This window comes from Heterodontus francisci, chromosome 4 (assembly GCF_036365525.1).
Source record: "Heterodontus francisci isolate sHetFra1 chromosome 4, sHetFra1.hap1, whole genome shotgun sequence".
Classification (NCBI taxonomy): Eukaryota; Metazoa; Chordata; class Chondrichthyes; order Heterodontiformes; family Heterodontidae; genus Heterodontus; species Heterodontus francisci.
This window is the reverse complement of record NC_090374.1, coordinates 198568716-198581674: the sequence shown is the minus strand read 5'-3', so window position 1 is coordinate 198581674 and position 12959 is coordinate 198568716. Positions and strand designations below refer to the sequence as shown.

Genomic DNA, 12959 nt, shown 5'->3' with positions numbered 1-12959 from the left:
GTCTGCTGTACTTAGTTGGGGTAGGGAGGGAGGCCCCTTAGTGCACAGGAAGTGCTCCACAAATTGCCCAGCCAATCCTATGCTGTAGCTGCCCTGGAGTGTTTGATGAGACAGTGTAGAATGAACTTTATTCTGTATCTAACCTATGCAGTATCTGCCCTGAGAGTGTTTGATGGGATAGTGTAGAGGCAGCTTTACTTTGTATCTAACCCTTTTTTTTCTTTTTTTTTTGCATGGAGACTCCTCCCATTGTATGAGCAATGATGTAACAGTCGCACGAGATAGGCTTGAGAAGAAGAAGGTATAGCAGCACAAAGGATGCTAGCTTAGGTAACTTGTTTTTCTTTTTTTTTTCTATCTCTGTGCTGTACCTGCCCTCGGAGTGTTTGATGGGACAGTGTAGAGTGAACTTTAGTCTGTATCTAACCCATGCTGTAGCTGACTGGAGAATGCTTCAAGCTGACACTCAGTGCTCCAAATGCCCCAATTCCCCGGCACTGACATCCATCACCTTGATAAGGAAAAGCGTTCAATCCAAAGATAAGAGAAATCCATCAGCTTCTACTCGAACACAGATCGGAGGGACAGTGAGCATGCCAAACATTTTTGTACAGTTTGCTCGATATTTCATCCCTGGGTCTGAGTCGTTTGGTGACAAATTTAATTTGATACTCTATAGTTACTGACTCACAAACTAGTGAAATAGCTTTTCCTCATTTACCTGATGAAATTTTGAACCCCTCCCTTAGATCTCCAATGACCTTTGTTCTAATGACCTCCAGTTTCTCTAATCTCTTCTGATAACTAAAGCCTCTCTTCCCTGGTATCATCTCAGTGAATCTCTTCAGTGCCTTGACATCATTCCTGGTGTAAAATATCCAAACCTTGAACCAATATTCTAACTGCAGCCTAACTAAGAATTTGTACAGGTTTACATGACCTCTGTCCTTTTGCAGTCCACACCCCGAATTATAAAACCTAGGATCCCATGGGCTTTTTAACCATTTATCAACTTGTCCTCCCACTTTTAAAGGTTTCTGTATCTGAACCCCTTGTAGGTTTCAGAGATATTAATACAACATGTTTAAAATGCATTGACATGAAATGTCTGCTATGTTTGTTAAGGGAAGAACAGTGTGAATTAGTGAAAGGATTCACAGGCTGTTTAATGCTCCTTCCATGGCTGGCACCATTTGATTCCAGCTGATCTGCTGATCAGACGTAAAACAGGAGAGTTTACAACTCACACCATGAGGGTCAACAGCCACACCCACCCCACCCAGACGCAGGAACTGTGTTCAGTTTTGGGCACCAAACCTGGCCTTGGAGATGTTCCAAAGCAGGTTCACCAGGGTGAAACCAGTTAAGTTATGAAAAAGGGCTGCAGAAGCTTGGGGCTGGATTTTGTTCCCAGCCCAATACCGGGTTCCGTGATGGGGGGGAGGTCAGAGAATCGTAGGAGCAGCAGTCACCATGGAACATGGCAGGCACACAACGGGACGCGCCACTGGGCCAACGCAATTACACAACAGGCAGCCATTTTACATATTCACAGCGGCCGCTCCACCCCCAATCACTGAGCAAGGGCAGCCTCGGTCATCTGCTGAAGAATTCTTCACTTTGTTGGGTTGGGGGGCAGGAGGGGAAGGGGTGAACTCTGCACTCTGATGGGTGGGGGAAGGGAAGGGGTAAACTCTGCACTCTGATGGGTGGGGGAGGGGGAAGGGGTAAACTCTGCACTCTGATGGGTGGGGGAAGGGAAGGGGTAAACTCTGCACTCTGTTGGTTGGGAGAGGGGAAGGGGTGAACTCTACACTCTGTTAGGTGGGGGTGGGGGAAGAGAAAGGGGTGAACTCTGCACTCTGATGGATGGGGAAAGGGGTGAACTCTGCGCTCTGATGGATGGGGAAAGGGGTGAACTCTGCACTCTGATGGATGGGGGAAAGGGGTGAACTCTGCACTCTGATGGATGGGGGAAAGGGGTGAACTCTGCGCTCTGATGGATGGGGGAAAGGGGTGAACTCTGCGCTCTGATGGATGGGGGAAAGGGGTGAACTCTGCACTCTGATGGATGGGGGGAAGGGGTGAACTCTGCACTCTGATGGATGGGGAAAGGGGTGAACTCTGCGCTCTGATGGATGGGGGAAAGGGGTGAACTCTGCACTCTGATGGATGGGGGGAAGGGGTGAACTCTGCACTCTGATGGATGGGGGAGGGTGAAGGGGTGAATTGTGCACTCTGATGGGAATGGGGAAAGGGGTGAACTCTGCACTCTGATGGGTGGGGAAGGGGAAGGGGTGAACTCTGCACTCTGATGGGTGGGGGAGGTGAAGGGGTGAACTCTGCACTCTGATGGATGGGGAAGGGGAAGGGGTGAACTCTGCACTCTGATGGATGGGGAAGGGGAAAGGGGTGAACTCTGCACTCTGATGGGTGGGGAAGGGGAAGGGGTGAACTCTGCACTCTGATGGGTGGGGGAGGTGAAGGGGTGAACTCTGCACTCTGATGGATGGGGGGAAGGGGAAGGGGTGAACTCTGCACTCTGATGGATGGGGGGAAGGGGAAGGGGTGAACTCTGCACTCTGATGGATGGGGAAGGGGAAGGGGTGAACTCTGCACTCTGGTGGATGGGGGGAAGGGGAAGGGGTGAACTCTGCACTCTGATGGATGGGGGGAAGGGGTGAACTCTGCACTCTGATGGATGGGGAAGGGGAAGGGGTGAACTCTGCACTCTGATGGATGAGGGGAAGGGGTGAACTCTGCACTCTGATGGATGGGAGGAAGGGGTGAGCTCTGCACTCTGATGGATGGGGGGAAGGGGTGAACTCTGCACTCTGATGGATGGGGGGAAGGGGAAGGGGTGAACTCTGCACTCTGATGGATGGGGAAGGGGAAGGGGTGAACTCTGCACTCTGATGGATGGGGGGAAGGGGTGAACTCTGCACTCTGATGTGTGGGGAAGGGAAAGGGGTGAACTCTGCACTCTGATGGATGGGGGGAAGGGGTGAACTCTGCACTCTGATGGATGGGGAAGGGGAAGGGGTGAACTCTGCACTCTGATGGATGGGGGGAAGGGGAAGGGGTGAACTCTGCACTCTGATGGATGGGGAAGGGAAAGGGGTGAACTCTGCACTCTGATGTGTGGGGAAGGGAAAGGGGTGAACTCTGCACTCTGATGGATGGGGGGAAGGGGTGAACTCTGCACTCTGATGGATGGGGGAAAGGGGTGAATTGTGCACTCTGATGGGAATGGGGGGAAGGGGTGAACTCTGCACTCTGATGGATGGGGAAGGGGTGAACTCTGCACTCTGATGGATGGGGAAGGGGAAGGGATGAACTCTGCACTCTGATGGATGGGGAAGGGGAAGGGGTGAACTCTGCACTCTGATGGGTGGGGGAGGGTGAAGGGGTGAACTCTGCACTCTGATGGATGGGGAAGGGAAAGGGGTGAACTCTGCACTCTGATGGATGGGGGAAAGGGGTGAACTCTGCACTCTGATGGATGGGGGGAAGGGGTGAACTCTGCACTCTGATGGATGGGGGGAAGGGGTGAACTCTGCACTCTGATGGATGGGGGAAAGGGGTGAACTCTGCACTCTGATGGATGGGGGGAAGGGGTGAACTCTGCACTCTGATGGATGGGGGAAAGGGGTGAACTCTGCACTCTGATGGATGGGGGGAAGGGGTGAACTCTGCACTCTGATGGGTGGGGGAGGGTGAAGGGGTGAACTCTGCACTCTGATGGATGGGGAAGGGAAAGGGGTGAACTCTGCACTCTGATGGATGGTGGGAAGGGGTGAACTCTGCACTCTGATGGATGGGGGGAAGGGGTGAACTCTGCACTCTGATGGATGGGGGAAAGGGGTGAACTCTGCACTCTGATGGATGGGGGGAAGGGGTGAACTCTGCACTCTGATGGGTGGGGGAGGGTGAAGGGGTGAACTCTGCACTCTGATTGATGGGGGAAAGGGGTGAACTCTGCAATCTGTTGGATGGGGGGAAGGGGTGAACTCTGCACTCTGATGGATGGGGGGAAGGGGTGAACTCGGCACTCTGATGGATGGGGGAGGGTGAAGGGGTGAACTCTGCACTCTGATGGATGGGGAAGGGAAAGGGGTGAACTCTGCACTCTGATGGATGGGGGGAAGGGGTGAACTCTGCACTCTGATGGATGGGGGGAAGGGGTGAACTCTGCACTCTGATGGATGGGGGAAAGGGGTGAACTCTGCACTCTGATGGATGGGGGGAAGGGGTGAACTCTGCACTCTGATGGATGGGGGAAAGGGGTGAACTCTGCACTCTGATGGATGGGGGGAAGGGGTGAACTCTGCACTCTGATGGGTGGGGGAGGGTGAAGGGGTGAACTCTGCACTCTGATGGATGGGGAAGGGAAAGGGGTGAACTCTGCACTCTGATGGATGGTGGGAAGGGGTGAACTCTGCACTCTGATGGATGGGGGGAAGGGGTGAACTCTGCACTCTGATGGATGGGGGAAAGGGGTGAACTCTGCACTCTGATGGATGGGGGGAAGGGGTGAACTCTGCACTCTGATGGGTGGGGGAGGGTGAAGGGGTGAACTCTGCACTCTGATTGATGGGGGAAAGGGGTGAACTCTGCACTCTGATGGATGGGGGGAAGGGGTGAACTCTGCACTCTGATGGATGGGGGGAAGGGGTGAACTCGGCACTCTGATGGATGGGGGAGGGTGAAGGGGTGAACTCTGCACTCTGATGGATGGGGAAGGGAAAGGGGTGAACTCTGCACTCTGATGGATGGGGGGAAGGGGTGAACTCTGCACTCTGATGGATGGGGGGAAGGGGTGAACTCTGCACTCTGATGGATGGGGGAAAGGGGTGAACTCTGCACTCTGATGGATGGGGGGAAGGGGTGAACTCTGCACTCTGATGGGTGGGGGAGGGTGAAGGGGTGAACTCTGCACTCTGATGGATGGGGAAGGGAAAGGGGTGAACTCTGCACTCTGATGGATGGGGGAAAGGGGTGAACTCTGCACTCTGATGGATGGGGGGAAGGGGTGAACTCTGCACTCTGATGGATGGGGGGAAGGGGTGAACTCGGCACTCTGATGGATGGGGGAGGGTGAAGGGGTGAATTGTGCACTCTGATGGGAATGGGGGGAAGGGGTGAACTCTGCACTCTGATGGGTGGGGGAGGGTGAAGGGGTGAACTCTGCACTCTGATGGGAATGGGGGGAAGGGGTGAACTCTGCACTCCGATGGATGGAAGGGGAAGAGGTGAACTCTGCACTCTGATGGGTGGGGGGAAGGGATGAACTCTGCACTCTGATGGGTGGGGGGAAGGGGTGAACTCTGCACTCTGCTCGGTGGTGAAGGGGAAGGGGTGAACTCTGCACTCTGATGGGTGGGGGGAAGGGGTAAACTCTGCACTCTGATGGGTGGGGGAAGGGGTGAACTCTGCACTCTGATGGGTGGGGGAAAGGGGTGAACTCTGCACTCTGATGGGTGGGGGTGTGGCAAGAAGGGGTGAACTCTGTGTTGTATTGAACTGTTTTCAGGCTGGCAGCCTTTAAAAGTGGCACCAGCACCTGCTTCTTCAATGGGTGACGCTGTGGACAGCATTGCCAAGTCCGTCCTTGCCTCATGATTGGGATGGGGCGGCCCCCGTCAATATGTAAAATGGCTGCCCATCGTGTAATCGTGTCGGTGCGGTGGCGCGTGTCCTTTGGGGACGGCCGCAATGTTCTGGAAGCCGCGGCGGGAATAAAAAATCCAGCCCTTGGTCTCCATCCAGGAGGAAGGATATTCTTGCCTTCGTGTAGGTGCAACCAATCTTTACTAGATTGGCCCCTGAGATGAGACGATTTTCCTTTGAGAAGTGATTAAGTAGGATGAGTCTATACACTCTGAAGTTTAGAAGAATGAGAGGCGAATACATTGAAAAGTCTAAAATTCTGAGGGATATTGACAGGTACATGCTGTGAGGCTGATTGCCCTGACTGGAGAGTCTCGGACTGGGGTCATCATCTCCGGATAAGGTGTCAGCCATTTAGGACTGAGATGAAGAGAGATTTCATAAGAACATAAGAAATAGGAGCAAGAGTAGGCCATTTGGCCCCTCAAACCTGCCCCGCCATTCCATAAGATCATGGCTGATCTGCCCCAGATCTCAACTCCTCTTTCGTGCCAGCTGCTCATAGCCCTCAACTCCCCGATATTTCAAAAATCTATCTACCTCCTCTTTAAATACTTTCAGTGATCTAGCCTCCACAACTCTCTGAGGTAGACAATTCCAGACATTCACTACCCTCTGAGAGAAGAAATTCCTTCACATAGATGTTTGTAAATCTTTGAAATTCTCTATCTGAGAGGGCTGTGGATGCTGAGGCGATGGTATATACAAGGCTGAGAGGGATGGATTTTTGGACTCTAGGGGAATCAAGGGCAATAGAGATTGAGTAGGAAATTAGGTCGAGGATCAGCCATGAAATTATTAAATGGCGGAACAGGCTCAAAGGGATTATGGCTTATTCCCTACTCCTTTTTAATGTTTTTATAAAGTACCCATATGAGACAAAGTAATGCTTAATTTTGATTTTATCCAAACCATATTGGCACTTGCATGCAGCGTGTAGTCACAGCCGAGTGGTTGAGGCAATGAGCTAGAAATCTATTGAAATTACCTCACACACGTTTGAAACTTGCTGACTACTCTGTGGATCATTTCCAAATTTAGCCAGGTTCCAACAGAACTAATCATCAGTTAAAGGAAATAAAATCCCACACCTTTCAACCTCTCCAGGGTTTTCTCATTTTCCTTCATCTGCAAGTATTCACCAAATTTACAGGCGGAAATGGAACAAAAATCAGCCAAATTTGCGGCACTTTTTCTCTCTGGCTGTCTGCCTCTCTTTCGGCCTTTGTCACTCTCAGTGTATATGTTGCTGCGTTTCACTCTCTGGGATGGATTTTAAGGGCTCACTGCTGAAAGCTCAAAAAATGGCGGCCCACCTGCCATGGGCCACACACCAAAGAGCCGCTGCAATCTCAAGCACGGTGGCTCATTTAAAGAGGTGGGGCGGCCCCCCCCCCCCGCCCCGCAATCAAGTGAAGGGGACGGGCTGTCCGTCCCCAGCAATGGCGTCAGCTGCCTATGTGCTGGTGCCCTTTTTAAAGGGCAGTCAGCCCTGCCGGTTTATTTAAATATTTAATTTTATTCAATATGTCTTTTGCCCCTCTCCCACCCACCAATAACATTTACATTAGCTATTTGCTCTTCACCTCCCCCCCCCCCAAACACTTACATTTACCATCTGACCTTTGCCCCCTAAACTGCACAAAGTTTAAACTCCAACCCTTCCCACCATCCCCTACACCCATGACGTTTATTTGACCCCATTCCCCTCCACACCCGCACTGATAAACTTACCTCCCCACCAGTATGGCGCCACGTTTCCCCAGATGGGGATCCGAAAGCACAGGCGTGCCGGCTGCTGGCTTGAAGATAGCGGTGGGCCATCGAGATTAGACCTTAGTCTATGAAAATCGTTTAATTTGCAGATGCTGATAGTGGTTCCGTCGCTGAGCGGCAAGGAGCGGGGGATGTCACCAAGGTGCCTCACCGCCGCCGGAAGAATTGGGCCGGGCCCTGCTGTCGTCGAGGTCCGTGGCGGGCCTCATCCGGAGCCATTTTCAGGCCCCACCCCTGCCATAGATCCCGACACCGAGGCTTCTTAAAACCCAGCCATATGTGTGTCAACGTGGTTCAATTCTCCGAGGGGGTGAACAGGTTTTTACCATCACAAACTTTTTTCACGTCATTTGTCCAGCTTCATATTAAAATGCTACTGAGAAAAATGGCAGGTTAAAAATCTGCAGGAGGCGATTGTCTCTTTCTGCATTTTCTTGAGTGGAGACTGTTTAGCGACTAAGTGCCCGTGTGCGACAAAGCAAAGGATGATTGTAATTTTAACTGACAACATTTAAACAGAGACCGAGCAGTCATGGGTGAACGGTTAAGACAATGGTCACATCGAGAGAATTAATTTATAGATCATGAGAGACCAAACTGAAATCACTCGAACATTAGGAATCGTTTCTACTACTGCTGGCTCTGCAATGAACAAGAAAATAAATGTTCACTCATAAATTTCACCAGAACAGAGAGGTTCAAACAAACAGGAAATTCTGAACAGGCTGAGACGCTTTCCTCCAGAAAAGAGAAGGGATGACCTGAGAGAATTTGGGATGTTTTATCCATCTTTCATCAGGGATTCAAGGTGAAATCTCTGCACTCAGCTTCAGGTTTCCATTTGCTGAATCTGCATTAAACAAATAATGAGATGTTTATTGATATGGAAAGAAAGTTTCCATATTGTAATTCTTAAGATTGAATTTTGGTATCTGATGAATCAGTATTTACACACACACACACACCCTCTCTCTGTCATTAGATTAGAGTCGTGATTACAATTCCCCGATGAGGTTTTTACAAATATTAAGATGTCAAAATACTTCAGGGTGTAGCTTCATGTTAAAATTGGACACAAACATTTAAAAGAGTGACAACATGGAGGGATAATCACTTGGAGATTTTCATCACTAAGTGTCCATACAGATGGATGGATAATTGTAATTTTAATTTCATACCAGTTTCCTTTCCTGCTGCTGATTCACACTGGTTTACATTAGCATCAAATAAACAAGCAGATATTTATAGATGTGCAGAGTAAGATTCCATATTTATACATAAATTTGAAGATTCTGGAGTGTAAAAGGTATAGAACGCTCAGAATTCTGAAAATGCATTCAGGAAAGCTTTTTTTTTAGTCAATGCACAGCAAATGCAACAAGAGAGGGGGTAGTTCTGGCTTAATTTTAGGGAATGACCTGGGCAGGTGGCGAGGGAATCAGTGGAAGAGTAGTTTAATCGGAGTGACCATAATTTGATTGGATTTAGTATAGTTAGAAAGGGATAAAGATAGACCAAGAGCCAAAGTTATAAATTGGGGAGATGTCAATTTTACAAAGCTGAGGGGCGATTTGGCAAAAGTGGACTGGAAACAGCTGTTTGAAGGTAAATTAGTGTCAGAGCAGTGGGAGGCATTCAAGGAGGAGATAGAGAGGGTTCACAACAAATATGTTCCCACTGAAAAAAAAAGGTCTTTAGGTTCCCTTTGGATGTAAAAGGGCACAGAGAGTAAGATAAGGCAAAAAGGGGAAGCATGTGTCAGATGCCAAGACTGCAGAAAGCCTAGTGGAGTACAAAAAGTGCCAGTATGAAATTAAAAAGGAAATTAGGAAAGCAAAGAGAGGACATGAAAAATTATTGGCAAGTAAATCACGGAAACCCCAAAGATGTTTTATAAATACGTAAAGGGCAAGACCATCACAAAGGAATGTGTAGGGTTGATAAGCGACCAAGATGTGGGAGTGGTTCTCAATGAATACTTTGAATCTGTTTTCACAAAAGAGAGGAAGGAAGCGGCTATGGGGCTGGATGTTATGATCCTGCCGCAAAATGGTGACAGTCCCGCCTGGGAGGTCAGTGGCCACGCTGCCGCGATTATGTGCCGGTAGCCATTTTGCATAATGGCAGCGGCCATTCACCCCAATCACATAGTGGGGATGGCAGTCGAGATACCATTCATGGCGTCACCTGATATTGGAGCAGGTGCCAGTCCTGCATTTAGTCTCTCCATGCAGTGAACAGCAGCTTATTGAACATAAGAACATAAGAAATAGGAGCAGGAGTAGGCCATTTGGCCCCTCAAGCCTGCCCCGCCATTCAATAAGATCATGGTTGATCTGCCCCAGACCTCAACTCCTCTTTCATGCCAGCTCCTCATAGCCCTCAACTCCCCGATATTTCAAAAATCTATCTACCTCCTCTTTAGATACTTTCACTGATCGAACCTCCACAACTCTCTGGGGTAGAGAAATCCAGACATTCACTACCCTCTGAGAGAAGACGTTCCTTCACATCTCAGTTTTAACTGAATGTCCCCTTATTCTGTAACTATATCCCCTTGTTCAGGATTCCCCCACTAGTGGAAACATCTTCTCAACATCTACCCTGTCAAGCCTCCCTCAGAATCTTGTACCTTTCAATAAGATCACCCCTCATTCTTCTAAACTCTAATGAATAAAGGCCGAACCTGTTTTGCCGTTCTTGATAAGTCAACTCCTTCATCCCAGGAATCAGCCTAGTGAATCTCTTTTGAACTGCCTCCAATGCCAGTATATCCTTTCTTAGATACGGGGACCAAAACTGTACACAGTACTCCAGGTGCGGCCTCACCAACACCCTGTACAGTTGTAACAAGACTTCCCTATTTTTAAACTCCAACCCACTAGCAATAAAGGCCAAAATTCCATTTGCCTTCTTAATTACTTGCTGCACCCGCATGCTAACTTTTTTGTGTTTCACGCACAAGAACACCCAGATCCCTCTGTGCTGCACTTTGTTTGGAGTCTCTCTCCATTTAAATAATAGTCTGCCTTTTGATTCTTCCTACCATAGTGCAGGACCTCACACTTTCCTACATTAAACTCCATCTGCCAAGTTTTTGCCCACTCACTCAACCTATCTATATCCCCTTGCAGATTCCTTATGTCCTCATCACAACATGCCCTCCCACCTATTTTTGTGCTGTCAGCAAATTTTGATATTACGCTCTGCCCCCTCCTCCAAGTCATAAATATAGATAGTAAATAATTGAGGCCCCAAGGCTGATCCTTGTGGCACTCCACTAGTTACATCTTTCCAACCTGAAAAAGACCCATTAATCTCGACTCTCTGTCTTCTGTGAGTTAACCAATCCTCAGTCCATGCTAATACATTACCCCCAATACCGTGAGCTCCTATCTTGTGCAATAATCTTTTATGTGGCACCTTATCGAATGCCTTCTGGAAATCCAAATACACTACATCTACCAGTTCCCCTTTATCAACTCTGCTTGTTATGTCCTCAAAGAACTCTAGCATGAAGCAACAATTATGTGGTTTGCAATAAATCTGTTACTCAGAAAGCAGCCCCCCGGGCATCATTCTGATCATGTCAGATGGCCGAGGGATGTTGGCCCCACAGTTCAGTGATGCCTCCCTGCTGCTTCTCCTCCAGGCCGCAAAGGAAAGGCAGCAGGTCCTTTTCCCCATTGATAGTACAAAGAGGTCCTCCCACCTGACTAAGCAAGCCTGGACGGAATTCGCAGAGGTCAGTAGCCATGGGGTCATCCAACGAAACTGAGTCCAGCGTAGGAAGAGGGTCAATGACCTCCTGCATTCAGCCAAGCTAAATGGCACGTTTTGAAATTACTTGGTGTGATCTGGTTGTCCATAAACGGTATACCACACAGGTGCCAGAGCCATTCCTCGGACAGGGAGATCACAACAGATTGATGGCAGATGACTGGCTGTATATGTGAAAGAAGTCTCCCTCATTTATACCGCAGCCCAAGTGAGGCCCATGACAGGTTAAGTCAATATGAGAGACAAAACATTCCCCAGGTGTTGGTGAGGGGGCCCATGTTAGTATTACCGTGATTTGAGACCTTTGACAATGTTCAATATCTTCATCCTTGCTATTTCAGGAGAATAGAGCCCACAACTTGAGAGAGGCGGCCGGGACTGGTGGCGGGTGCCCTATCTGCAGCCTTTAAGTCAGATCAAAGAGGAGGTACTGGAATTAGCCAGTAGCCAAGGTAGAAGTGCCATCTCAGACCTGGAGCTCAGGGTCCCAGTGCATGAGAGTGAGTCTAGCCAATCAAAGAAAAATGCAATATTCGTGTTGCTTGAACTCTGCAATGGAGTCCTTAATGGGATATGTGTAGCCTAACCCACACTTGTTTATTTCAATTTTATCTTGCAGGTCACCACTCGCATGTGACTACAGACCCCAAGAGACTGATGAGAATCTCTGAGGAGGAGGAGCACACAGAGGATGCACCATCCCATGACTCCCCTGCACTTTTCACCATCGCAGATACTTTCACCTCAGTAGGAATCCGCTCGGCTGTAGAATCAGGGTCACCAGCTGGTGAGAGCACCACACACGCACCTGAGCAGCTGACTGAGGCTAAGACAGTCGAGGCCTCTGACAATTGGAGGACTGTGGGTGGCCAGGCCCATGTTGAGCTCCAGGATGATGACGAGCCTCTGGTGTCGACAGCACAGGGCATGCTGGAGCTGCAGGGAGAGGGAAGGCAACATCTGGCAGAGATGCCAGAGGCCATGCGTAGCCATGAGCGGACGGTGGAGGAGTCCGTTCATGCCGTGACTGTTGTCATGTCCCAGGCATGTGAGTGCCTGGCTTCATCCATCGAGAGGTTGGAAACCCTCATGGAGAGCCACATTCCACAGATGCACCATGACCTGAAATCCCTCGCCTTGGCCATGTTAAGATCAACTGTGGCAGGGCGAGAGAAGGTGCAGGAGCCCGGAGAGCTTTCCCGCTCCTAGTCCTTCTCTGGTGAGCAGGGAGGTTCCAATGAGCCTTGAGTGGGAGGAGGAGAGGATACTCCGCATCTGGGGTCTCCCCTTAAGGCATTTCGATTGTAGACCCCAGCTCCCTAGCCCCTCCACCAGTGAGCCCAGCTCCAACAGCTGCAATGCCTGTGGACAATCCTGCATCAATGCAGGAAGACTTCAGGCAGCCGGGGACATCCAGAAGACGACCGCCAAAGTCATCTCAGGCCAAGGGGCATCCTGATCAGCAGCCTGCCTCCAGTCCAGCTGCCAGTGCAGGGGTCACACGACACAGGAGCACCCGCAAGTGTATTAAAAATACACTTATACAGACTAGTAGTCACGGGTGACAAAACTATGTCATGTTTATTTTAATTAAATGTTCTTTAGTGCCAATCATCAGCCTTCATTGTTTGTAAATAACATTCCAACATGCCTTAATTGTGACTCTCAGAATCCCAACATAAGCCTTTTGGCACTGTCAAAGTAACCACTGACATCATTATCATGGCAATGTT

The 12959-nt window shown here is 49.6% G+C and overlaps 1 protein-coding gene across 4 annotated transcripts in view; it reads right to left on the bottom strand.

Moving 5' to 3' along the window:
- The window catches only part of LOC137368770 (uncharacterized), a 244694-nt gene that overhangs the window by 95395 nt on the left and 136340 nt on the right, over window positions 1-12959 (bottom strand). For 2 of the 4 annotated variants that reach the window (XM_068028966.1, XM_068028967.1), the window contains exon 3: window positions 8208-8296. The exons of 1 other annotated variant lie outside the window; for it this stretch is intronic. In XM_068028966.1, the coding sequence (XP_067885067.1) occupies window positions 8208-8235 (28 nt within the window). In that variant the 5' untranslated portion in view covers window positions 8236-8296. Of the gene's footprint in view, window positions 1-8130; window positions 8297-12959 lie in introns of those variants that run through there. One more of the 4 variants, XM_068028969.1, reaches the window with a different exon arrangement.